Below are 24952 nucleotides of genomic sequence, written 5' to 3' on the forward strand. Positions count from 1 at the left end.
TGCATTGCAATATGGCTACCTGGAGTTGTTCTGTACACAGAGTGTGTACTGACCATTCCCCAGAAACATAATTTCCTGCTTGTGTGATTGGCTCACCAATTTTCCCAGAAGTCTGCCAAAGATAGAAAGTCAGATTTCAGGCATCCCCTGCAACAAAAATGTCATTTTTGGGGAGATACTTTCAATAGGAGCACAGCTAAAGGGATGCAGGCCCAGCAGATTTCCTCATTAGTGCCTTGCAGCTGCACACCTGACAGTTAATTATGAAACCACTCCCATTAGACCCACTCAGTACAGAGGCACAGACAAACACACATGGATTTTGTCAGAAAAACAAAAGGTAGGAATCTACAACAAAGGTTGTTATAATCCTTGCAATGTACATCAGTCACCCAGCGGGGAATGTTTTTTTCTCAACAAAAGTGGAGTTATGCTTTAAGTAGGCTTTTGGCATTACTGGCTAACAGGATTACCTGTGTACTTTCATAGGCAGCAGGAGGCAGAGCTAACATGAAATCTAATCTCAATATTACACTGTCCATCTAGTAAAAACATGATTGTGCAAGGGTTAATTCAGAGGCTGTTTCCTTTACCATCTATGTCACAAGAACCACAGCTTCCTTCTTGCAACAAGTGACATTCCTCCCCCTTCTTATATGCAAGAGTTTATATGACAACTCTATGCTTTGCTTCAAATAAAATGTCCCTTATCTGCTAAAGGATATTCCAATGATTTACTTCACTATTAACTATTTCCGAGCCATCTTTTGATTTTCCGAAGAGATTCACATTGAACAGGTTAGTATGAACAAGAATTCCTTCCCTGATTTTTCTTTTTCTGGATTCTCACATTTACACTAAGCTGTCTTTATCTAAAATTGTACAGGTTTTGAACTACAGTTTGCAGGGGTCTTTTTTCCATCACCACTACATGGAGCTTTCACATCTTATTCGGTGTTCCCAAGTGGAAAATGTACGAATGCACTGCCTGCCACAACCTCCTGTCACTGGGACTTTGTGTGTGACCAGCCATCACCTGCTACTCTCTACCCATCTTCTGGAGGGCGCAAGACTGGAGAAATGTGAACTCTGGCTTCTGCACTGTGCTGTGGATTCTGTAGAGAAAAGGTACATATAGAACATAAGAGACTGTACATTGCATAAGTAATGAAAATTAGAAATATACATTTGTGCATTAAATATGTCAGTGTCTATTATATGTATATGTTTATATACTGTATATATATATTTATATATATATAGATATATATATAGATATATATATCTATATATATATATTTATATACAGTATATATATATATATATATATATATATATATATATATAGTGTATATATATAGTATATATATATATATATATATATATATATATAGATAGATAGATAGATAGATAGATAGATAGATAGATAGATAGATATCTATATCTATATATAGATATCTATATCTATATAGATATCTATATATAGATATAGATATCTATATATAGATATTTATATATATATATATATACACTGTATATGTGTCTATTTTTTACTGTACTGGAACTATTATGTTCAACATAATATGTAAAGCTGGATGAATGTACGCATCGTACCGCTCACTGCATCTTACCAGTCAAGTACCATGCTTCCCGCTCATTAGCAGCTGGACTTCACTGGCTATACTATGCATCTGGACGGAAGATAATTTGACCGGATTCCTGGGGACGGCTCGAGCAAGATGCGGCTTTTTCATCTGACCGGTGTCACATTTCAGTGCCTACAATTGGGTGAGATCTTACCTCTACACCCCTATTATTGGGATTGATTGTCTATAGTCTGCTTTCCCCTATATGCAACGATGATTTATCTGACACAGCGGCCATCTAAGCCTGCTCCATCTCTCCAGCACCTACAGTCACCCATATACAGGTCTTCCCCTCCTGCAATCTGTTTTCCACGGCAATACATGTCTATGGTGAACTCTGCATACTAGGACTGTAATTCTTAATGCATTGACCCTAAGTTGGTCATTGTCAGTTCCCCTTTTTGACATTTTGCTTACTGGACGTTGATCCCATACAGGCTGCATTTACCATCCACCTCCCTTCCATTCACAATCAGCCTGCATGCTGACACTGATCAGGATAATCAGTTTCCTACTAGATGACCCATTAGGAGATATCATCTTGTATTCATTTGATAGGAGGTTTGCATGGTGCATGGTCTCTGTGTGTGGTGGCCATCTGTGTTTGTCCAAGACAACGTTGTCTATTTTATGAATTGGTGGTGGTATCTGTTTTTAATTATTTATATTTGATTGGTGTTCAAGTGAGTTATTAATAAACTTTATTCATACTTTTGTTAATTGCTTGCTCCTCTTTGACGAATTGCTTTTGTTTTGTAATTGGTTCTCAATTCCATCCCCCCCCCCTTTTTTTGATAATATATAAAGCTCAGTCTCTGTAGTGATTCCTGTTACAAAACCTCATCCTTTTCACTGAAATAGGTGTCCTTTGTGAACGTAACAAACAATACATATTTTAATGTAAATATAACAATTACTGTAGAGCTGATTTGGGTTCATGATGAGGTAGGACATGATGAGTGGTGTTTATGATCAAATTACTTTCATTTACAACAACTGTATAAGATAGTTGGGTAGATTTACTAAAACTGGAGCACTCAGAATCTGGTACCGCTGTGCATGAGAGCCAATCAGCTGCTAATTTCTGCTTCTTCAATTAAGCTTTGGCAATAAAACCTGGAAGCTGATTGGTTTCTGTGCAGAGTTGCAGCAGATTTTGCACTCTCCAGTTTTAGTAGATAACCCCCAACATTTATTTCACTTCAGAGAGATTTCCTCTGACTTTCAGTTGTGTTTACTGAAAAGGAAGTGAGGGAAGATCTTCCCAATAGGACACAGATGGTAAAAAGAAAAATATAACCTGGCAGGGGTTTTTCCTGTCCTCTACTCTATCCAAAATGAAAAAAGTTTACGCTTTAGATCTACTTTAGTTATGTTTTAAACAAAAGTGTCTTAGCTTTTAGAGCAGGGGTCTCCAAACTTTCTAAACAGTAGGCCAGTTTACTGTCCTTCGGGCTTTAGGAGGACTGGACTGTGGCTGGTGGGAATAAAAATGCCATTCAGTCAATGGAAGTAAGTAATAACCCATCATAAGTTTTAACAAAGGGAATAGCTCCCCATTGTTAGTATCGTGGGAGGAATAGCGCCCCATTGTTGGTATTAGTGGGAAGAATAGCACCCCATTATTGGCATCAAATGGATGAATGGCGCCCTGTTGTTGGTATCAGTGGGAGGAATAGTGCCCCATTGTTGGTATCAGTGGGAGAAATAGCTCCTCATTGTTGGTATTAGAGTATTAGTGGGGGGAATAGCGCCCCATTGTTGGCATCAGTGGGAGGAATAGTGTCCCCCATTGTTGGCATTAGTGGGAGGAACAGCACCCCATTGTTGGCATCAGTTGGAGGAGTAGTGCCCCATTGTTAGTGTCATTGGGAGGAATGGTACCCCTTCACTGGCATCAGCTAGAGAAATAGTCCCCCAAGGGCCGGATAAAGGCAAGCAAAGGGCCACATCCGGCCTTTGGGCCACAACACTGGTCTAGGGTATGAGGATTTGAGAAAAAAACAAATCCACAGTCCTACAATCCAAACTCTGAAATTGCTCTTTTAACCTATTTATTAAAACACTGGTGTTAAATTTAGTTGTGTACACTGGCCTGTTGTAAATGCCACCCCTGTGTAACACAAGCCTCCCAATAGTTTATGTTACAATTTATTGCCATTTCAAGTTTTAGTTGTAGCATGGTAGCATGTGTGTACTTCAGATACCGTAAAGTTTTTAAGAACTGCTGCTCCCCCCCCCCCCCCAAAACAATGCTAATTGTTTGGCTGCATAGAGCTTCTACTATGAATCAAAGAACTGGAATAAGCATGCTGCACAAAACGAAACTCTTCAAAAAGCCACAACTCTTTACCTCTTTATTTGTTGCAGACCAGCCACTTACATTTTTTCAAACAAATGCATCAGATGTAAGCCAGGCTATTGGCATTTTTCATAATCGGCCTATATGTTTTTTTATGCCAGGTTTCCTATTAAGGTGCTTGCATAGCCAAACTTTTTTTCATATTGGATTGAGCAGCAAAGGGGTCCAAACCCCTATTTTTTACTGTCTGTATAGTATTGGGGAAATTTCCCGTCATATCCTGTTCCACAAATGCAACGGGAAGTTAAGGGAAATCTCTCAAAAAGAGAGAAATTCCCCTCAGACTGCGGTCCCTGGTATGTTGTCCTTATTGGAAGATTTCACCCCATCCCTTGTTTTTGGAATAACTCTAAAATGTTGGATTTTCTTCCCTTTCTTAGTGATTATAGTCACCATTACAAATTGAGGAATGCATTTACCCAATGGGAACAGCAAGTGTAAAAATCAAGAGGTGGTCCAACACTTTCCCAATCTATTCAAAAAAAAAAAAAAAAAAAGGTCTTGCTTAGAAATACATTAAAGTAGAACTATGGGCAAAACTTTTTTTTTCTTAATTTTGGATAGAGTAGAGTAACCCCCATAAGGTTTATTTGTGCCATCCGTGTCACATTGGGGAGATTTACCTTCACTTCCTGTTTCATAGCTAAACAGGAAGTAAAAGGAAATCTCTGCAAATTAAGGGAATCTCTTGGGGACCCCTAGGTCACCAGAACTAATGTCCCCATTGGAATACTTCCTCTCTATTATTTTTCTGGAGACAACCCAAAATATAAGATTTTCTTTTACTTTCACTTTCAATGACAATGGTAAACAGGACAACTCTATCCAAAAATAAAAAATAAAAATTTCCTTTAGTTATACTTTAACTCTTGTTTAATGCAGTCAGCAAGATGTTCAATGGAAAAATGACCACATTGCTCCCCAAATTATTCAGATCTATTTATTCCCCAGCCCCTATCACCTCAAGTTTTTTTTTTGTTTTAACCACTTTAACTATCTGCAGCATCAGAGTCCGCAAAAGGCAAGTTAATAGGGTTCTGTTCAGATGTCCGTAATGCGTGTGCATGTGGTAGAGGCATTGTTAATTCTATAGGGGGAAGTATAGATGTGTCACTTGTTCAATAGAAGACTTTGTAGAATATACAGTATATATTATCAGCATGTAAAGTACATTTCTTGAATTCATATCAATTGCTTTACATTGGTAAGCAAACCTGTGTTCTCTTCTATTGTTTTCTTCAATTCTGTATTTTAGATTCTATTATTATTAAATTTTGTAGTGTGCACAACATAGCAGTGTTAAAGAACAAGGAGAATGGCCAAGAAGGGGAAAGCAGCACCAGTTCAGGAATTGTCACTCTTAGGTGTAAAGACTTGAGGGTCATCCAGCTGGAGATACCTGGCATGGAGGAGACACTGAATGTTGCCCGCTCTGTGAAGGTTAGTAACATTGTGCCACTTAAAATACATGAATACATTTTACAATGTTGCACTATTATATTAATTACATTATATTATTTTCATATAACAATTCTAACAGTGGATACAATATACTCATTTATTAAACCATCACTGAAATATAGTAGTGTTCCTCTTATCAACTATTCAACCTTTCTTTATAAAGGTGCAATAGGCAAGCCACAACTGGTTTATAAAGTAGAATTGAAGGTATTTTTTTAAAATTTGGGATAGAGTAAAGGAAGTCTGTAACCAGTGGCATCAGGTGGGGGAGAGGGCGTCTGCAGCCTGCATTAATGGGCACTGGTAGGCTGCATTGATGGGCACGGGCACTGGTAGGATGCATTGATGGGCACTGGTAGGCTACATTGGTGGGCACTGGTAGGCTGCATTGGTGGGCACTGGTAGGCTACATTGGTGGGCACAGGTAGGCTGTATTGATGGGCACTGGTAGGCTGCATTGATGGGCACTGGTAGGCTGCATTGATGGGTACAGGTAGGCTTCATTTGATGGGCACTGATGGGGCTGCACTGATGGGCACTGATGAGGCTGCATTGATGGGCACTGGTGAGGCTGCATTGATGCATCGATCTCTTGTATCATGTCTGCAGTCTCTGACCATCTCTTGTATCATGTCTGCAGTCTCTGATCATCTCTTGTATCATGTCTGCAGTCTCTGAGGGGGAGTCTGGAGAGGAGTCAAGAGTGGGAGTTCCGCCAGGATGGGGGTCATGGGAAAAGTCAGATGTGTGTGGACGGTGGAGAGGAGACTATAGGTTAAAACCAGAGCCACCAACCTGGAGCCGTCTGACTGAGCCCTGCACGGTGAACCTGAGAGGAGGTCAGTGACAGCGTCGCCAGGCCAGTCTGAGGGGGGGGTCACTGATGTAAGGGGGGAGTGAATACAATAATGCAAGGGGGCACTGATATAAAGGTAACCAACCCCCCTCCCCCTTACTTTAGTGTATTCTTTCTGCGGAAGGTGGTCTCTGGTCACCAGAGCCTCCCCCCTCAACATTCCCAGAGTTCCTGGGGTCCCCTTTGATGATTGCTCCACTTTTACCACTTTTAACCGGAATTTGGTCTTATATATATGTGAAGCCCTATGTGCTTTCATATCTGTTCTATCTATATATAATACACACTTCAAAATGTGCTTTACAATGCATGGTTTTCCCTTTTATGAACAATACAATAATGACATTATGCTGTTGGGCTGGTATGAAATTATTTCTAGGGCTGGTTTTTATACCCAGTCCGGCCCTGCACACATCACCGCTCACTCACCAGGCAGATCCCAGAACAAGAATGGCAGAAACCAAATTAATAATTTATTTTGGGGGGGGGGGGGGCGGTTACACTGGCCTTAGTGTGGCCTCCATCCAGTTCTGGCTTCCAGGTCTGTTCTAAAGGCCACCCCTCCCCTCGGCATCTGCTGTGCTGCGGTCTGCCACCCACGGGCAGCACAGCAACAGGTCACAGCAGCACACACTCCACAGCCAGCTCAAGTGAGCCCTCAGCCCAGACTCAGTGTGCTGTCACTGAGGCCTGCTGGACAACACTGGAACAGACTGCAGCCCATTGGGCAGGTGTGAGGGGGGGGGGGGGGCATTGGGTGGAGCTTGGGCTTAACTTACTTTAAAATGTGGGAGGGGTTATCAAATTTACCTTCGGGCTTAAGCCCCTGGTCTTTTTCCCACCTAGCAACAACCCTCGCTATAACCCCTGTCAAGAGGTGGGAGGAAATCTTGGTAGTCAGTAAGGTCACCAGAACTAGTGTCTTCACTGGAAATTTTTCATTCTATTCCTGTTCTGGTGGCTACTCAAAATTTTAGCATTTCCTTTTACTTTTGCTTTCACTTAAAGTAATAGTGGTCCCCAGGACAAGTAGAAAGAGTGGATCACCCTAACAGGAACACAGACAGCAAAAAAAAAAAATCCCTGACAGGACTATCCAAAGCTAGAAAATTTTTTTTACCTTTAGTTTCACTAAAGGGCCTAGTGTTAGATATATTTTTGGACATATTTTTCATGCAAATGATTGCAAGTTCTTTTTCTGTTATTGTGAGGTAACACAGTTATTCTGGTGACAAGTCCTCTGTAATGAGAGGATTAGGAGGACTGCCATTGCTGACTTCCTTCTGCAAATGAAACAAAAACATTTGAGTACTGTCCATGACATTTTTTTTTTTTTTTGCACTAACATTCAAATTTTCAGGATAAGCTTTTGGGGTGTACCCCCTGTTCTAAGACCCCTTTCACACTGAAGCGCTGCTAAAAAAAACAGCTAAAGCGTCAGCTGTTTTTGCGGTGCTTTAGCTGCGTTTTAGCATGGCTTTTGTGGCACTTTTCGGGGTGCTATCGGGGCACTTTTTTAAGGTCATGTGACAAAAAAAAGACCTGTTTTGCTGCGCTTCCAAATCGCTTTCAAGGCGCTTTTAAATCGTTGCTTATTCATTTCAATGGACAGGGGTGTTTTTGAAGCGCTATATATAGTGCTCCAAACACGCCCCAAAGATGCTGCTTGCAGGACTTTTTCTACCATCCTGCAAGCGCACCGCCCCAGTGTGAAAGTACCCATTGTAATGAATGGGAGGCAGTTTTCATGTGCTGTTTTTAGCGTTAAAGCGCCTGAAAACCGCCTCAGTGCGAAAGGGGTCTTAGGCCCAAGCAATACTAATACACAAAAAATGTTAAGACAACCATTGGCTTTTAGCGCTGCTTGGACCTTCTGAAGAAGGGGGTACACCACCGAAAGCTTGTCCCGGAAATTTGAATGTTAGTGCAAAAAAAAAACATATCACGGACAGTTTTCAATTGTGTTTGTTCCAATTGCACTAATACAGCCTTCTGCAAATGCTATTTATCTGGCTGTTATGTTAACATTTTAAAATGTCCTTGATTGGCTGCCACCATGAGCTTGGTGTCATCTTTAGCAGCTGAAAATCGGCTGTGCAGTAAAAGTGATCTGGGCAGCTCTACAGCTGATCACTTTTACGGTAGTGAAAAGCCTCCTATTTTAGTGTATTTTAGCATATTGTTTCCTTAAAATATGTTTTTCATAAATAACTGTGAAAATATTGTTCAAAATAAAAAATTGCAACTGCCACCATTTTTTTACAGGGTCTCTGCTTTCAACAATATATAATTATTTGGAGGTTCTAAGTTATTTTCTAGCAAAAAAATTAAGAAATAGCCTTGGACGATGTTAAAATTGTCACTGGTTAGTGATTCACAGTATTGAAGCAAGAGAATTACAATGACAGCCAGGGAACTTGCATCTTTGTAAATAGAAGTCATCAATTGTATCCTCCATGTTCATGATGAGTATCCTTTACAGGTTATCTTCAGCCAACATGTAATGGCTAAACCTTCATATACATCCACAGGCTCTCTCCTCCTTGGATTCTGTTACCCTCACCTACCCATTTTTCTTTAGACCTGCTGGATGCAAGTTGGGTAAAGGATGGCCAAGGGACACCATGGAAACATTTTACCAAAAGCTAAAAGCTGAGGTGACAACCTACATTTTTTCCTGCATGCCGAAATGGTAAAAGTATGCTACTTACGGTATGTTTTTTTACATTTCTTTCCAGACAGACTCTTGGAGATTGAGTCATGTAAATGCTGGTTTTAGACTTTGTTCTAGCTACCCAGAAAAGGTTATTGTGCCTGTATCCTGTTCTGATGATTCTCTGAGGAAGGCTGCATCTTTCAGACAAGGACACAGGTTTCCCATATTTAGTTACCACCACCGGAGCAATAAAGCGGTATGTTAAGCATGGTATTATTCTTAACTCTAGACTGCACAAATTCTATCTTTTTCCAATGTTTTCCCTACCATTGTGTATTAGATGACAGGGATACTTGATGATTTGAAATATATTAAAATCCCAGCAAGCAGGTGCTCATCGTACTGTTTTGGGTTATGTAGTACTAGATGTCTTGTTTCACTGCATCCTGAAATGGTATGTAGCGCTCACTCCGGCAGGAGCCCACAGTTTAAAGCGGAGTTCCACCCAAATTTTGAACAATATCTGTATGTATTCTCTTCCTTGCCTAGATGCTGACATGCCGTTTAAAAAAATTTAAATCGCTGTAATTACCTTTTATTTTTCTATTCTTCTTTGCACTTCCTGGTTCTCCTCCCGTGGGAGTAGGCATGTTTCTAACCTCTCCCAGACTCCTGGGAGCTAGTCTCAGGCTTCCCAGGATGCCACTGAGCATGTGCGGGAACGAGCGGTGAATGCTGGGAGCACAGCATTCACCACATCCAGGAAATAAATGCTTGTGGGCTTCAAATGCCCACAATGAAGATGGAAACCGCCTGCAGTGAATAATATAAGTTATTCTTTCCGACGAAATCTGACACAGGTGGACATATTACACACAATATGTGAGTATGTAATGCTGAGAAGAAAAGTTTTTGAATGAACTCAAAAAAAAAAAAAAACGATAGACAGGTGGACCCCCGCTTTAAGGTCCCTAGGGTCTTTTCCCATAATTGCACCTGCAGCCAGGCACACAGTCACAGTCACTCCTTTGACTCAATGAACAGTCTAGAGGTATGCTTTTCAAATGCTTTATTGTGGAACTTAAACTTGGATTGGATTAGAGAAACTGTGGGATACTCCAGTAACTTTAGTAGCAACGTGAGGACACTAATCTTCCTTACACAAGTCCTTACACAAGCACTTAGTGGACTGAGCTGTACCAGGACACCAAACACAATGTCCCCTTTGAGCAGTTCTGACTTAGCACCCAAGAGATAGCAGCAACACACAGTCTCAGGGATCTCTCACTACAGTATGTACTGACTAATGTCCTTGGATAGTTGGACGCCTCCTTCCAATATCTTCCAGACACCTTTTCCAGTGATACTAGACCTGATCCCCAGTCAGCTCTTCTAGCAGAATTGATCCCCCAGCTAGCCTAACTGGGACCTCAATGAACAGCAGACACATGGCAAGTCTGCCCGAAAAGGCAGCAACCCTCCAGTCTGGGATCTTCTCTAGGACAAGAACTTCTCTGCTCCAGGTCTCATTTGTATTTATACACTCTCCCAGCCACCACCTGGGCACCTTTCCCCAGGGACTGGCCAAGGCTGCATAAATATCCAGCTGCTGATTTGACTCTCTCAGCCCACTATCTTTCAGAACCTTTCCATGCGGATAGGGGAAAGCAGTCAACCCTGCAGCCAGTGAAACACAGAACAGACCAAAACAATCACATTCAGCTCAGCTGATTACAGTAACTAAATCTATGTAACCTAGCACCTATCTAAGAAGGTGCTACAGGTATATTAGGTATTTCTTTCAACTGCATCCGTATTTCTTGGCCCTTAGCTTTATGCACTAAAAATACTGTAAGTGTAATTGCTGCTCCTTTATCTGTCAATATGTTAAGTGTCCCTAACACTAGAGAAACTCCAGGCAACTCAAGGCCAGGTTCACGCTGTTGCATGTAAATCAAACCTATTCCCGCATCGTAGCCACAGCAAACAAATAGGTGTGAACCTAGCATAACACTTAACTGTACCCTATGTTTGAGCCCTTCACTGTTAACCCTTTTCCTCCAACATTTAAAGAACAACTATAGGGGAAACTTTTCTTTTTCATTTTGAATAGCGTAAGGGAGTGTTATAACCCCTGTCAGTTTTTTGCCATCTGTATCCCATTGGGGAGATATAACTTCACTTCTTTTCTCTTTGCCAAAACAGGAAGTGAGAGGAAATCCCTGAAAATTAAGGGAATCCCTTGGGGCCCCCTAGGCCACCAGAACTAGTGTCTTCATTGGAAGATTTCCCCTCTATTACTTTTCTTGAGACAGCCCAAAATTTGGGATTTTCTTTTACATTTACTTTCATAATGGTAAACATGACAAACAGAGAGGGTGAATAAACAACAATAAAACCTTGTTGTAATCTTTGTCCACTCTATCCAAAACTAACAAAAACAAGTTTTTCCTTTAGTTATAGTTTAAACCTTCAAGTTGAATCCTCCCTTACAGTGGAGCTGCCCATTTGCTGCAAGAGTTAATTGCTTGTTAGGTCTAGGAGACAGGGAAAGGCAATTTCACTTACTTGATCCTCTGCTCCCACAGGCTTCTCTGCAAGAGCAGTCCCTGCAGCCTCTTCCCTATGCTCCAGCAGTCGAATGCCCTTTGACATAAACAAGACCAAAGCAGGATCCATAGCATTGTATTAAACATGAGGATGCCAATTAAAAGTCCATTGCTGTAGCATAGGCAAGCTTGTGGGGCAGGGGAGTGGAGAACCATTATGTAAGTAAACCTGCTTTTCCCATCCCCTGGAACTAAACAAGCATTTAACTGTTCAAGTGGGGGTACAGCCACACTGCAAGGCCACATGGGCTTCAGCTTGTATAAGAGCAGTGCTTTGTATAAAAGCAGTAAGCTTTGACAAAGCATTTGCAGAGTTTCAGCAAGCTTTGTTGAAGCTTTTAAAGTACTATTCATTCTAGCAGGGGCGCCACCCCCCATCCCTGCATCCGGCCCCCTAATCTACATGCATGGTGCTGGACGCATTAAATCCAATGGCTCCAGAGGCTCTAATAGGCTTAAAAAAGGGGTGGGCTTGGGGAGCAGAGTACTGCGCCCAACCCCCACCCAGTTGTGTGGCTAAATATTCGCTATTGAATATTTGCTATTGTCTTTCTGAATCTCCTCCAGGCCAATCAGGAAGCGGGTCCTATGACCAGTCACCCGACTGGCCGAAAGGAGAAGCGATCCTATTGGCCACCTATAAAGAGGAGGAAGGAGATGCACGGCGGAAGCCGCCGTGATGTCGAGGAGACGCAGGGGAAGCTGCCGCCCGTAGCCTGGAGGAAGCGCTGCCCAATAGATGAGGTAAGTGCGGGGCTGGTGACCGACTGAACGATGGGGGGGGTTGGGGGGTGTGTGCGGGTGACCCGACTGACCGACCAGGCGGGTGCATTGTTTGCCACACCCCCCCCAAAAAAAAAAAATACCACCAGCCGCCACTGCATTCCAGTTTGTAAATGTTGAACACAGATCCTAATGAGAGTACTGATTGCCACTTTAAACAAGCTTCACTTCTTGAAGCTTGTTGAATGCCTGCTGAAGCCTGCTAGTAGCTTGTTTAAAGTGGCAATCAGCACTCTGATTTGTGTTCAACATGTGCAAACTGCAGCTGAATGGTACTTTAAAAGCTTCAACAAAGCTTCCTGAAAGCTCTGCAAATGCTTTGTCAAAGCTTGCTGTTCACACTGCGCTTATACAAGCTGAAGCCTGTGTGAAACAGCCGCAAGGGAGGATTTTGTTTTTTCCTGGAATTGGATTTTTAAGGAAATATATGGTGAGAGAAATATCTAGGATGCCATTACAGATCACATTCTGTTCAAATATTTTTATGGTAACATATTAATAAGAAACAAGGTGTATTCATTGGAAAATACTGAATATTACATAATATACAACAATCAAAGAATACAAAGAAAGAGGTATTGGTTACAGGGGCACAAAGCGATATAGGGTGATAACGAAAATTATGCAAGCACAAGGCCTCTGGGGTGTTCAGAGGTGCCTGTGGCAAAGACACTTTTTCAAAGTGAATGCAGGAGAAAAGTATCACTTCATGGGTTGGAGACGAACAAAAAGGAAGAAATTCTACACCAATATATCATGCTACCAATGGTGTGCTTTTGGGGGGTGAGAGAGGATAGAGAAATAATAGTTAAGTAAGGGAGGAAAGAGAAGTGGAGAAGGAGCTGCAAGAAAGGGAAGTCGGGGGCACCACATGGGCCCAAGTCTTGGAGTACTATAATCGTAAGGGGAGGGGGTTAAGGTTCTAAGAGGGATTCGTTGAAGTCCGAAGGTAGAAATTGATCTACCCAAGGTTGCCAAATTTTAAGGTGCTGGGGAATTCTATCTTGAATAGTGACCTCAATTTTACCATGTATCATGGCTTGGGTGACTCTGTTTTTAACTTCAACGATGCATAATTTAGGGGATCTCCAAGCTATAGCTATCGTTTGTTTGGACGCAGTCATAAGCTGCAGAAGGAGATGGAGCTGAGCTCTAGTGTAGTCTAAGGTGACATTGTTCAATAACGCAAGGGATGGGTCAGGGTCTAAAGAAACATGGAGCAAAGCAGAAGCCATACAGAAGATTGCCGTCCTAAATTGTCGTACGACAGGGCACATCCACCAAATGTGTGCATGCGTGCCCTCCCAACCACAGCCTCGGAAGCACACTGAGGGGGGTAAACCGGCAAAAATTTAAATATCCTTGCTGGGACCAAATACCACCTCATGAGAACTTTATAGTTTGCTTCTAGTGCAATGACGTTTTGAGAGGAAGTTTTAGTGGTGGCCCAGATACCTTCCCAATACTTTGTATCCAGGTCAATTTCCAGGTCCTTAGACCACTGTACAGTGTATGATGGTAAACTAGATGGAGGGGATGTGAGGTGACTGTACATACGAGATATGATACCTGGGGCGTGTGGGTCTGAATCGCATATACCCTCATATAACGATAAGCTGTCTAGAGATGAGTGTGTGTGTGATTGTTTGAGCAAAATGAGCGATCTGAAGATACCGAAAACACTCTCTGGGAGGGAGTTGTGCTTGCTCTTGCAAGGTAGACAATGTTTTCAGGGTGCTGCTGGTGACAAGGTCACGTATACGAATCAGTCCCGATGAGGACCAGGCTTGAAAAGAGTCATTAAAAGTGGGGTAAAAGTTTGGGTGGTTGAAGAAGGAGAGTAGTGGGGTATGAGGAGACGCTAGTTTAAAAGGGTCCCGTAATTTATCCCAAAGTCGAAGGGAGTGTTGGGTTATAGGGTTGAATATAGTGCCATGGTCAGAGCTAGACCACAAAAAAATAGTCACCGACGGGGTGAAGATCAATTGCTTCCAAATACACCCACAGTGGTGTCTCGGCTTTTGCGTGGTATAATGTAAGCTGGGCTAGTTGAGCAGCGTGGTAATAACTGCAGATCACATTATAAAATGATTGATTCGAGACAAACAGGAACTCTGTCCCTAACCCTCTCACTATCTGGTCCACACACAAGTGCTACATAAGAGGTATACTCATCAAACATGGCCACAGACTTAAAGTGGCAAGGGCGAAAGCACTATCAGAACTAATGGCTAAACTCCATGACTGTGAAAAACGCCATAAAAACCACCCAGATAAGGCCCTAGAAGCAGAAGTAACTAATATTAGAGAACAAATCAGGGAATATTCCCTTTTTCAATCTAAAAACATATTATTGAAAGCACGCAGAACCTTCTATGAATATGGTGACAAATGTAGTAGGACTTTGGCGAACGCCATACGTACCCAACGTAACAAAGCCTACATACCCGCTTTATCTACCCCCACGGGATCCAAAATCCATGATTCCAAGGACATGGCAGAATCTTTCCGTGCCTTCTATGAAGCCCTTTATAATTTACAGTCCAGGCCCCAGGACAGCTCGGAGGCCATAGAAACTTACCTTGCAGCGGCAAACCTGCCTACTCTCAATGAGGATGAAGTAGTAATGCTTTCACAGCCGATAACAGTAGACGAACTCACGAACGCCTTGAAAGATTCTCCAGGGGGGAAGGCGCCTGGCCCTGATGGTTTTACAAACTACTATTATAAAACTTTCCAAGCTCAGTTAGCATCTCATTTTGTTACGGCCTTCAACGCTATACTAGATAATCATGCCATGCCTCCAGATCTTCTGCTAGCCAGCATATCGGTCATTCCTAAACCAGAGAAGGATCCGCTCCTCTGCGCAAGCTACAGGCCGATCTCCTTACTTAATTGTGACCTAAAGCTGTTCACGAAGATCTTGGCCGAGCGACTAGGACATGTCCTCCAACGCATAATCCCCCTGGACCAGGTCGGTTTTATCCGGAACAGAGAAGCGCGAGATAACACCACAAGAACGATAGATGTGGTGGCGAGAGTCAAACATCTTGGTACCCCGTTCATCCTGTTATCCACGGACGCCGAAAAGGCGTTTGATAGGGTGGACTGGACTTTTCTTCTGGCCACCCTGCGACGCCTTGGAATGCCGCCCTGCATCTTGTCTTGGATCTCTGCCATCTACTCTTCCCCCACAGCAACAGTTAGAGTGAACGGAGTGACTTCCAACTCTTTTAAAATAAGTAACGGCACAAGACAAGGGTGCCCACTCTCCCCGCTCCTCTTTATTATCTCTTTAGAACCCCTCTTACAACATATCAGACTCAACCCAGACATCAGAGGACTAGAAACGAACACATATCACCATAAAATAGCGGCCTACGCAGACGATCTGCTGTTCTACATCTCGGAGCCACACACCTCCCTTCCTGTACTCTTATCGGCAATACGTCAGTACGGGGAACTGTCCAATTTTAAAATTAATCTGCAAAAATCGGAGGCGCTTAATGTTTCCCTCTCCCCTACCGCTCTGACTCGACTTAGCGGCAATTTTCCTTTCCGGTGGTCCCCTCAGGCTATCCAATATTTAGGTACAAGAATACCTTCTGATTTACATCTCATTTACCAGCTTAACTTTCAGCCCCTCCTGAATATTTTCTCCTCAGACCTTGACAGATGGAGGACCCTGGCAGTTTCCTGGTTTGGTAGATGTAACGTCTTAAAGATGAATATTATGCCGCGGCTGCTTTATCTCTTACAAGCTTTACCGGTTAGGATTCCTCAAAACGTTTTCCGCAAACTACGCTCGATCTTCATCAATTACGTTTGGCAGGGCAAGTCCTCGCGACTCAAGAGAACTCTATTACAGCGGTCAAAGCTTAGAGGAGGGGTCGGTCTTCCGGACCCAGCCCTTTATAACACAGCAATACACATGAACAGAGTAGTAGACTGGTGCAGACACTCACACCACAAGCTATGGGTTTGCTTGGAACAGGAAGCAGTGCAGTTTCCCCTTTCGGGCCTTCCATGGAGTGGGACCAGTCTCTCTGGACTGTCTTTATCCCACCCACTGATTGAACCCACTCTAAAGGAAATGCATAGATACTCTAGACTAGCGGAAACGCCTAGTTTTCCCTCCCCTCTAACGCCTATAATAGGTCATCCGGACTTCTTACCCGGAATCTCCGATAGATCCTTCCGACTACACCCGGACCAGAACATAGTCAGAGCCTCCTCTTTCCTAGGTCCCTCTGATTGGAGAGACCCCTCGGACATTTATCCCAGTTTTAATACCTCCATCTTGGGTAGATGGAGGATCGCGCAACTCTCCCACTTCCTCAGATCCCTCCCAGAGGTCGGTGGTTTTCGTGGACAGCCTTCATCTTTTGATGACTTGTGCCTAGGTGATGGACCAATACGGAAATCCCTTTCTTATTCATACAACATATTACTTACCCACACATCTCAAAATGACCCTTCCTACCTGAAGAAATGGGAAAGAGACCTTAATATGACATTCACAGAAGACCAAAAGAATCGAATACTCTTTTTTGCTCATAAGTCCTCCTTATGCAGCAAATACCAAGAAATCACATACAAAATATTAACACGTTGGTACAGGACTCCGTCTGTCTTAGCATCCATATTCCCAGATCACAGTCCTCTATGTTGGAGATGCAACACACAGACTGGCACACTGCTCCATATTTTCTGGGAGTGTCCAGTCCTGACTCCCTTCTGGAGACAGGTCCTGGAGATCATTTACAAGCTTACGGATGTATCGCTTCAGGATAACCCGGCAGCAATATTCTTAAACCTAACCCCCGTAACTAGTAAGCGATACCGTAAATCGCTACTGAAGCACCTTCTGAATGCGGCCAGGGCGTGTATACCCAGTGTATGGAAGCAGCGATCCCCACCAACTGTGGCGCAGTGGTTTGCTAGGGTCTGCGATATTCAGCAAATGGAACAACTTACAGCTGCCCTAGGGGAAAGAGAGGAGGAGCATAATACTCGCTGGATGCACTGGGACATGTTCCGTTTTTCGGACGAATACAAGACCTACAATTAATTATCCTACTCGGGGGCGGATTGAGGCCCTGGATCGTCGGCCTTGCCGGAACCTCCCCTTCTCCCCTCCTCTCCACTCCTATATTTCTGCCTATACTTCCTTTCATAGCTTTCCCCCCATTGACACCAATGGTGTCACCCTTTCTCTCTTTTCCTTAAAATGACAAAATTCCCCCGGATTGCAGCATTATACTGGTTCCACTCCTGAAAATTCAGGATAAATAACCATTTTTCATAAAAAGTATGACGTTTGGGATCAGCACACCATAGACACGAGCATAGTGACCGCACATAGAGGGACAAGCCCACTCTGACGGAATGGTTTTACAGGTCCTCTGGACTAGGGAGTACCCTTTGCGGCCCCGGTCAAATGGCACATATAGTTACTGCTGAATTTTTGAGCGCAGTCATATTGTTATGGTTGAAATGTAACCTGAATTGATACCCAAACACTGTACAATAACTTATCTGACAAGCTAATGTAATAGCCTAAGTACAGATGTAAACTGATGAGTATGTTTGACTCACTGCATTGATGTATAATCTGCTTTCCCTAAATAAAGATTTAAAAAAAAAAAAAATAAATAAAATGATTGATAGCTGCCTGGCTGTCATGCTGGTCTAGTTTGTTTAATTCTTGTTTAAGTCATTGACCTTCAGGACTTCTGATTTCACTTTGACTTTGCTCACTGTTGGATCAGTAATAGGAGTGAGTGGTTGTTCTTCTTTATAGTGATTTGTTCATCTTTGCTTGAAACATATCTCTGAGATGGGAACGAGGCACACCTATTAGCAAAAGTATGTAGGCATAGGACACACACCCTGCCACGCCCCCTTAAGGGAGAATTATACAAAAAAAAAAAATGATTAGTTTAACCCACAATTGCTTTTTTACCACTACTATTCCTTTATACTGGCTTCTGACATTTACAAATGCAGCCATTTAGAAATTTGATGAAAGATTTAGTATTGGGAAACACTTTTTGAAAGATAAATAGTGGATTTTATACATAACTATATAGATCAGACCAAAATGGGGGACACATGAGGAGGAAAGAGGGACAGAGTCAGAGATACTTTGTTCCAAATCAGGGACAGTCCCTCGAAATTAGGGACAGTTGGGAGCTATGCTTTTAAGCTGAACTCCAGGCAAACATATATAAAATACATACAGTATCTCACAAAAGTGAGTACACCCCTCACATTTTTGTAAATATTTTATTACGTCTTTTCATGTGACAACACTGAAGAAATGACACTTTGCTACAATGTAAAGTAGTGAGTGTACAGCTTGTATAACAGTGTGAATTTGCTGTCCCCTCAAAATAACTCAACACACAGCCATTAATGTCTAAACTGTTGGCAACAAATGTGAGTACACCCCCAAGTGAAAATGTCCAAATTGAGCCCAATTAGCCATTTTGCCTCCCCAGTGTCATGTGACTCGTTAGTGTTACAAGGTCTCAGGTGGGAGTGGGGAACAGGTGTGTTAAATTTGGTGTTATTGCTCTTACTCTATCATACTGATCATGGAAATTTTAACATGGCACCTCATGGCAAAGAACTCTCTGAGGATCTGAAAAAAAGAATTGTTGCTCTACATAAAGATGGCCTAGGCTATAAGAAGATTGCCAAGACCCTGAAACTGAGCTGCAGCACGACTGACCAAACAGCAGTTTAATAGGACAGGTTCCACTCAGAACAGGCCTCGCCATGGTCAACCAAAAAAGTTGAGTGCACGTGCTCAGCGTCATATCCAGAGGTTGTCTTTGGGAAATAGACATATGAGTGCTGCCAGCATTGCTGCAGAGGTTGAAGGGGTGAGGGGTGAGCCTGTCAGTGCTCAGACCATATACCGCACACTACACTGCATCAAAATGATCTGCATGGCTGTCATCCCAGAAAGAAGCCTCCTATAAAGATGATGCACAAGAAAGCCTGCAAACAGTTTGCTGAAGACAAGCAGACTAAGCACATGGATTACTAGAACCATGTCCTGTGGTCTAATAAAACCAAGATAAACGTATTTGGTTCAGATGGTGTCAAGTGTGTGTGGCGGCAACCAGGTGAGGAGTACAAAGACAAGTGTGTCTTCCCTACAGTCAAGCATGGTGGCAGGAGTGTCATGCTCTGTGGCTGCATGAGTGCTGCTGGCACTGGGGAGCTACAGTTCATTGAGGGAACCATGGATGCCAACATGTACTGTGACATACTAAAGCAGAGCATGAACCCCTCCCTTCGGAGACTGGGCTGCAGGGCAGTATTCCAACATGATAACGACCCCAAACACATCTCCAAGACGACCACTGCCTTGCTAAAAAAGCTGAGGGTAAAGGTGATGGACTGGCCAAGCATGTCTCCAGACCTAAACCCTATCGAGCATCTGTGGGGCATCCTCATACGGAAGGTTGAGGAGCGCAAGGTCTCTAACATCCACCATCTCCGTGATGTCGTCATGGAGGAGTAGAAGAAGACTCCAGTGGCAACCTGTGAAGCTCTGGTGAACTCCATGCCCAAGACGGCTAAAGTAATGCTGGAAAATAATGGTGGCCACACAAAATATTGACACTTGGGCCCAATTTGGACATTTCCACTTAGGGGTGTACTTACTTTTGTTGCCAGGGGTTTAGAAATTAATGGCTGTGTGCTGAGTTATTTTGAGGGAACAGCAATTTACACTGTTATACAAGCTGTACACTCACTACACTACTACTTTACATTGTAGCAAAGTGTCATTTCTTCAGTGATGTCACATGAAAAGATATAATAAAATATTTACAAAAATGTGAGGGGTGTACTCACTTTTGTGAGATACTGTATATGCAAGCTCTTTTATTTGCCAAAATTTTTTTATCTCTATCCTTCCAATTTTGGGATTTACAAAGCTCTGACACACAACACAGACCTAGCTGATAGGACAGGAAATATGATTTTCTCTACTGTGGTTAAAATGGAGTTCCAGCCTGTATAAAAAAAAATAATTAAAACTCAGCAGCTACAAATACTGTAGCTGCTAACTTTTAATATATGGACACTTACTTGTCCAGGGATCCTGCAATGTCGGCACCCCAAGCCGATTCGTCCATCGGCTTCGGATGCAGGCACCGGCAATGCAAGTAAGGGAAACCAGCAGTGAAGCCTTTAGGCTCACTGCCTGTTTCCTACTGTGCATGTGCAAGTCGTGCTGCACTTTCTGAATGGTTCTGTCGTCTACTGGGATACACACAGGTCCCAGAAGGCAACGGGGGAAGGAGGAGGGGCCGGACATGACACAGATCGCCGTGCGGTAATCTTACCAGGAAGTGGAAGCGGGTACCTGTCAAAACCAGGTACCTGCTCCCCCCTCCCCCCAAAAAGTGCCAAATGTGGCAGTGAAGGGGGGGCGCAAACAAACGGAGCATCCCCTTTTGGGTGGAGCCTCCCATAGGCTGTGAAAGTATCGTGAAAGGAGAAGCAGCAGACTGAGCTCTTCTTTCTGTCACTCGGTTCTTTCCTCCTATCAGCAAGCCTCTTGTGTTGCACACACAACTGATTGGCTCATTGTGCCATTTCTCCCTGCTCCATTCTGAGCTCTGAGGAACTAAAAGAGGCTGATTTCAAGTCATCTTCAGACTCTTACACTGCTTGCATTTGAAAATATACATTTATTTATATATTATTGAATACGGAGCTGCATTAGTCTGTGCCTAGTATATCTACCTGAAGTTAAGGCTACTGTTTTATTTTATACAATTTCTACTTAGCTCTGGCTAAAATCAATGGAATTGAACCCGTAGGTTTTGTATATTAAGGCAATTTTCCTCTAAAGTTAGTGTATAATGGAAAACATTTGTTGAGAGTAATACAGAGACTGCCATTGCTAGCATTTCCGAACATGCTAGTCCTCTTGATGTCACGTTGAACGCTATAGTTACCCTTTTTTTGCGCTCTTTTAAGTTAAATTACACCTTTTTTGTGAACTGGTGCCCAAAAATCAATAGCATTTTCAAGATGAGGTCAAGTACTGTGCATGAGCATAACATATCTACTGTTCTTTTTGCCTCTTCTTTATTCTCTTCTCAAATTTTAGGTTATGTTACGCTCTGCTCAGCCACTGGTTGGTCCAACACATCGTAGGTGTGAAGAAGATGAGATGCTTCTGAATGTTACACTAGAAGGGAAATTATGTGGGTTTATCATTGACATTCGCAGTGAGCATTATGCCAGACAAGCAAGAAGCATGGGAGGTGGAACTGAGAACAAGGATAGGTACCCTGACTGGAAGGTGCTCTACCACCCATTGGAAAAGTGAGTCTAAGGATATCCAGATACCCACCTACAAAGATGGGCAAGTAAACTATTGACTGTAGCATCAGAACCCACCACTGTTTCTAGTATAATTCCCCTTACGGACTAACAAGGCCTATACGCAGGTAACGTCTTTCTTCCTTCAACCCATTGAGAGAAGGGAAGGACTGGCCAAGTTGCATATAGATCTAGAAAATCTCCTTGAACAGTAATGTAATTGTAAATTCCCCTAGAGGTAGTCCTAAACAGCCTGATTTTTGGACCATTGATGACCTCCCTAACAAAAGTAAGAACCTGCATCTAAAACCAATACATTTTTGTACTTTTAGGGGACGTGCTTTGCAGACTAGCCTGACACGGCTCGTTGCTGCTTGTTATGAACCTTGTCTGGGGATAAACCGCTGGCTTACTAGGTTACTGACTTCTCGCTGGATGACCCACGTCAAAGAAGCTCTGAGCACTGCAGGTCTGGCTGTTGAATGTTTAGAGAGGTGAGGTGGTTAGTGCATAGAAGTGTAAAGGGACAGATAAGGGATGAACATGGAATAGCTGTGGTTAAAAAGACAGAGAAGAAGTAGAATTCGGGAACAGAAATTAGCAATACATTATCAAAACTCAGGCTTTAAGCAACTATGCTTGAAAAGTATATATACCATGATGTATGCAGGTACCATCATCATAGCAAAAAAACAAAATTTGTGCTTAAAATTGTTTTCTTTTATAATTCTACTGTATAGGATGGGCATTTAGGAACCTAAAGTATGTCAGTTTCTAGCCAAGGCCTTGTAAATTGGAAGTAATCGTTTTCTAATAATTGTGCTATGCTTCTGAATAACTAGAAAAAAATCCAATCTGTTTGCTATTATAATTTATGAAAATATAAGCTGTCATATTGGGTTTAATTTGGCAAGCAGGCATACTCCCTGAGATGAATAGTACACAAGTGCAGTAGAAAATATTATCATAGGGTTCTATATGCAGAGCACATCTATATCACCTACATCATGAAATCATATATTTAATCTGCAAAGACAATAAAATGCATTATATCATAGATTGGATTTGACTGCAAAATCTAACAGGTTGGATGATCTCCTTCTTACATTGATTCAATAGTTTACCTTTTAAAATATTTTTTTATTGTCAAATGGTAAATGTTTTAAATATTATTTTTTTCATTTAAGACTTTTCAATACATACAGGGGGTCCCCTAGTTACAAACATCCGACTTACAAACGACTCCTACTTACAAACGGAGGGAGACAACAGGAAGTGAGAGGAAATCTACCCCTAGGAAGGGAAATTCACTCCTGTAAGAGTTATTATGGGGAAAAGGTACTTCCACTGATGCTTTATCACCAAGGCTTGTTTCCACAACAATCCAAAATTTTCAAAATCCAATTGTCATTGGGACAGAAAGTGAGGTGAAATCTTCTGAAGAGGTGCACAGACAGCAGAACAAATGTTACAGGGGTGATAACCCTTCCCTATGCTATCCAAAAAGCTTAAAAATAGTTTTTTTGGCTGGAGCTACACTTAAAAAATGTACCTGTTCCGACTTACAAACAGATTCAACTTAAGAACAAACCTACAGTCCCTAACTTGTTTGTAACCCGGGGACCCCCTGTATACAGAAAAAGGGGAAACAGCAACAGAGGGCATCAAATAACAACAAAGATCTTAAGATAGAGTACATTTTAAAAAACAAAATTTTATATCTATCTATCCACTCATAGAAATTTGTGAAAGGGAATGCTAATATTTAATTTAGCTGACCAATACGGTTAGCTAGTGCTACTTTTTCTAAGAATTACCTATTTTGCTACAGAGTGGGTACCTGTGTACTTGTTCATGGTGGTGAAGGTACTGACAATACCCTGCTGGTGACTTCCCTTGCTCAACTGATTCTGTCCCCTAACTGTCGAACCTTGGCTGGTTTCCAGGACCTTATCGAACGTGAATGGTTACAGGTAATATAAGCTGTATTCCCCCATATTTTATACTCATTAAGGTGGAATTCCAACCAAACTTCTGGTTTTGGAAAGAGTGGGATAGAATTATATCCTCAATTTTTGTTTTTTATTGTTGCCTGTGTCTCTATTAGGCAGATCTTCCCTAATTTCCTGTCCTGCAACACACAAAGAAAATTGGATTTTTGGTTTCACTGTAAAATCCTTTTCTTGGAATACATCACAGGACATATCCAGTATAAGAGGTCCATGCTGCCACTTTTAGATCCTGGGACACTGGCAAAAAAGACAGAAAATCCCCTTAAAGGCATAACTCCTCCCAGCCAGGCAAAGTCTCAGTTATTTAGCAAGCCATTAACAATAAAGAAATGGGCTCCATGTCTCCTGTGATGCAATCCATGAAAACATTTTTACTGGTAAACCAAAATTCACATTTTTGTATTGTACATCCCAGGAGAAAGGGTATCTTCCTATCCATTAAGACAGTGTTGTCCCAAAGCACTGAATATAAGGGGAGGGCAACATGCCAATAAGTCAACAAGCCCAAAGTAACAAAACCAGAGCAGGTTAGAACCTCAACCAGCAGCCTGAAAAACTCTCTGATCAAAAGTTGCATCCTCAGAGGCTCAGATATCCACTTGGTAGAGCTTTGTATGAACCTAAGACAAGGTAGCAGCCTTACAAACTTGAGCTACCAAAGTCCGGTGTCAAATTGCCACAACACTCCTAGTATAATAAGTCATCACTGAAAATGGTTGAACCTTACCCTTTAGACCACAAGCCTAAAAATTAAGCTGGTGTATCTATCAAGAAGGATTTGCCAGAGTTTGAAGAAACGCCACCTGAGTTCTCAGAGCCAGACACTTGTTCTTAGGTAGGATCACTCTTGAGTGAACCATGTCCAATAGACCTAAATATTCCAGTCTTTGGGTTAGGACTAAGGCTGACTTCTGAAAATTCAGAACCCATGCAAACCGCTCAAGAGTTTTCACCATTCGTGTCACATTGAGCTCCAGAAGTGAAGGGGGCTGCTTCCTCAGAAGCAAGTCATCCATGTAACCTATGACAGGAGCACCATGAATCTGTGGGAGCCCCAAGACCAGGGGCTAGCACCTTGGTGAATACACTGGACGCAGTGGACAGAATAAATGACAGGGCCACAAAATAAAAGTGTCAGTATTCCCCCGCAAATCATAGGAACTGTTGATGAAAAGGGAATATTGGTATGTGTAGATAAGCATGCTTGATATCC

At 42.3% G+C, this 24952-nt stretch overlaps 1 protein-coding gene across 2 annotated transcripts in view; it reads left to right on the plus strand.

The window, feature by feature from the left end:
* The first annotated feature begins 645 nt into the window (after positions 1-645).
* Positions 646-24952, plus strand: part of LOC141128217 (myotubularin-related protein 9-like) — a 49895-nt gene continuing 25588 nt past the window's right edge. The window contains exons 1-8 of one of the 2 annotated variants that reach the window (XM_073615371.1): positions 646-798; positions 887-1128; positions 5289-5448; positions 8857-8982; positions 9064-9237; positions 21513-21730; positions 22060-22221; positions 23559-23700. In XM_073615371.1, the coding sequence (XP_073471472.1) occupies positions 932-1128; positions 5289-5448; positions 8857-8982; positions 9064-9237; positions 21513-21730; positions 22060-22221; positions 23559-23700 (1179 nt within the window). In that variant the 5' untranslated portion in view covers positions 646-798; positions 887-931. Of the gene's footprint in view, positions 799-886; positions 1129-5263; positions 5449-8856; positions 8983-9063; positions 9238-21512; positions 21731-22059; positions 22222-23558; positions 23701-24952 lie in introns of those variants that run through there. The other variant, XM_073615372.1, reaches the window with a different exon arrangement.

Source organism: Aquarana catesbeiana, linkage group LG02, assembly GCF_042186555.1.
Source record: "Aquarana catesbeiana isolate 2022-GZ linkage group LG02, ASM4218655v1, whole genome shotgun sequence".
Lineage (NCBI taxonomy): Eukaryota > Metazoa > Chordata > Amphibia > Anura > Ranidae > Aquarana > Aquarana catesbeiana.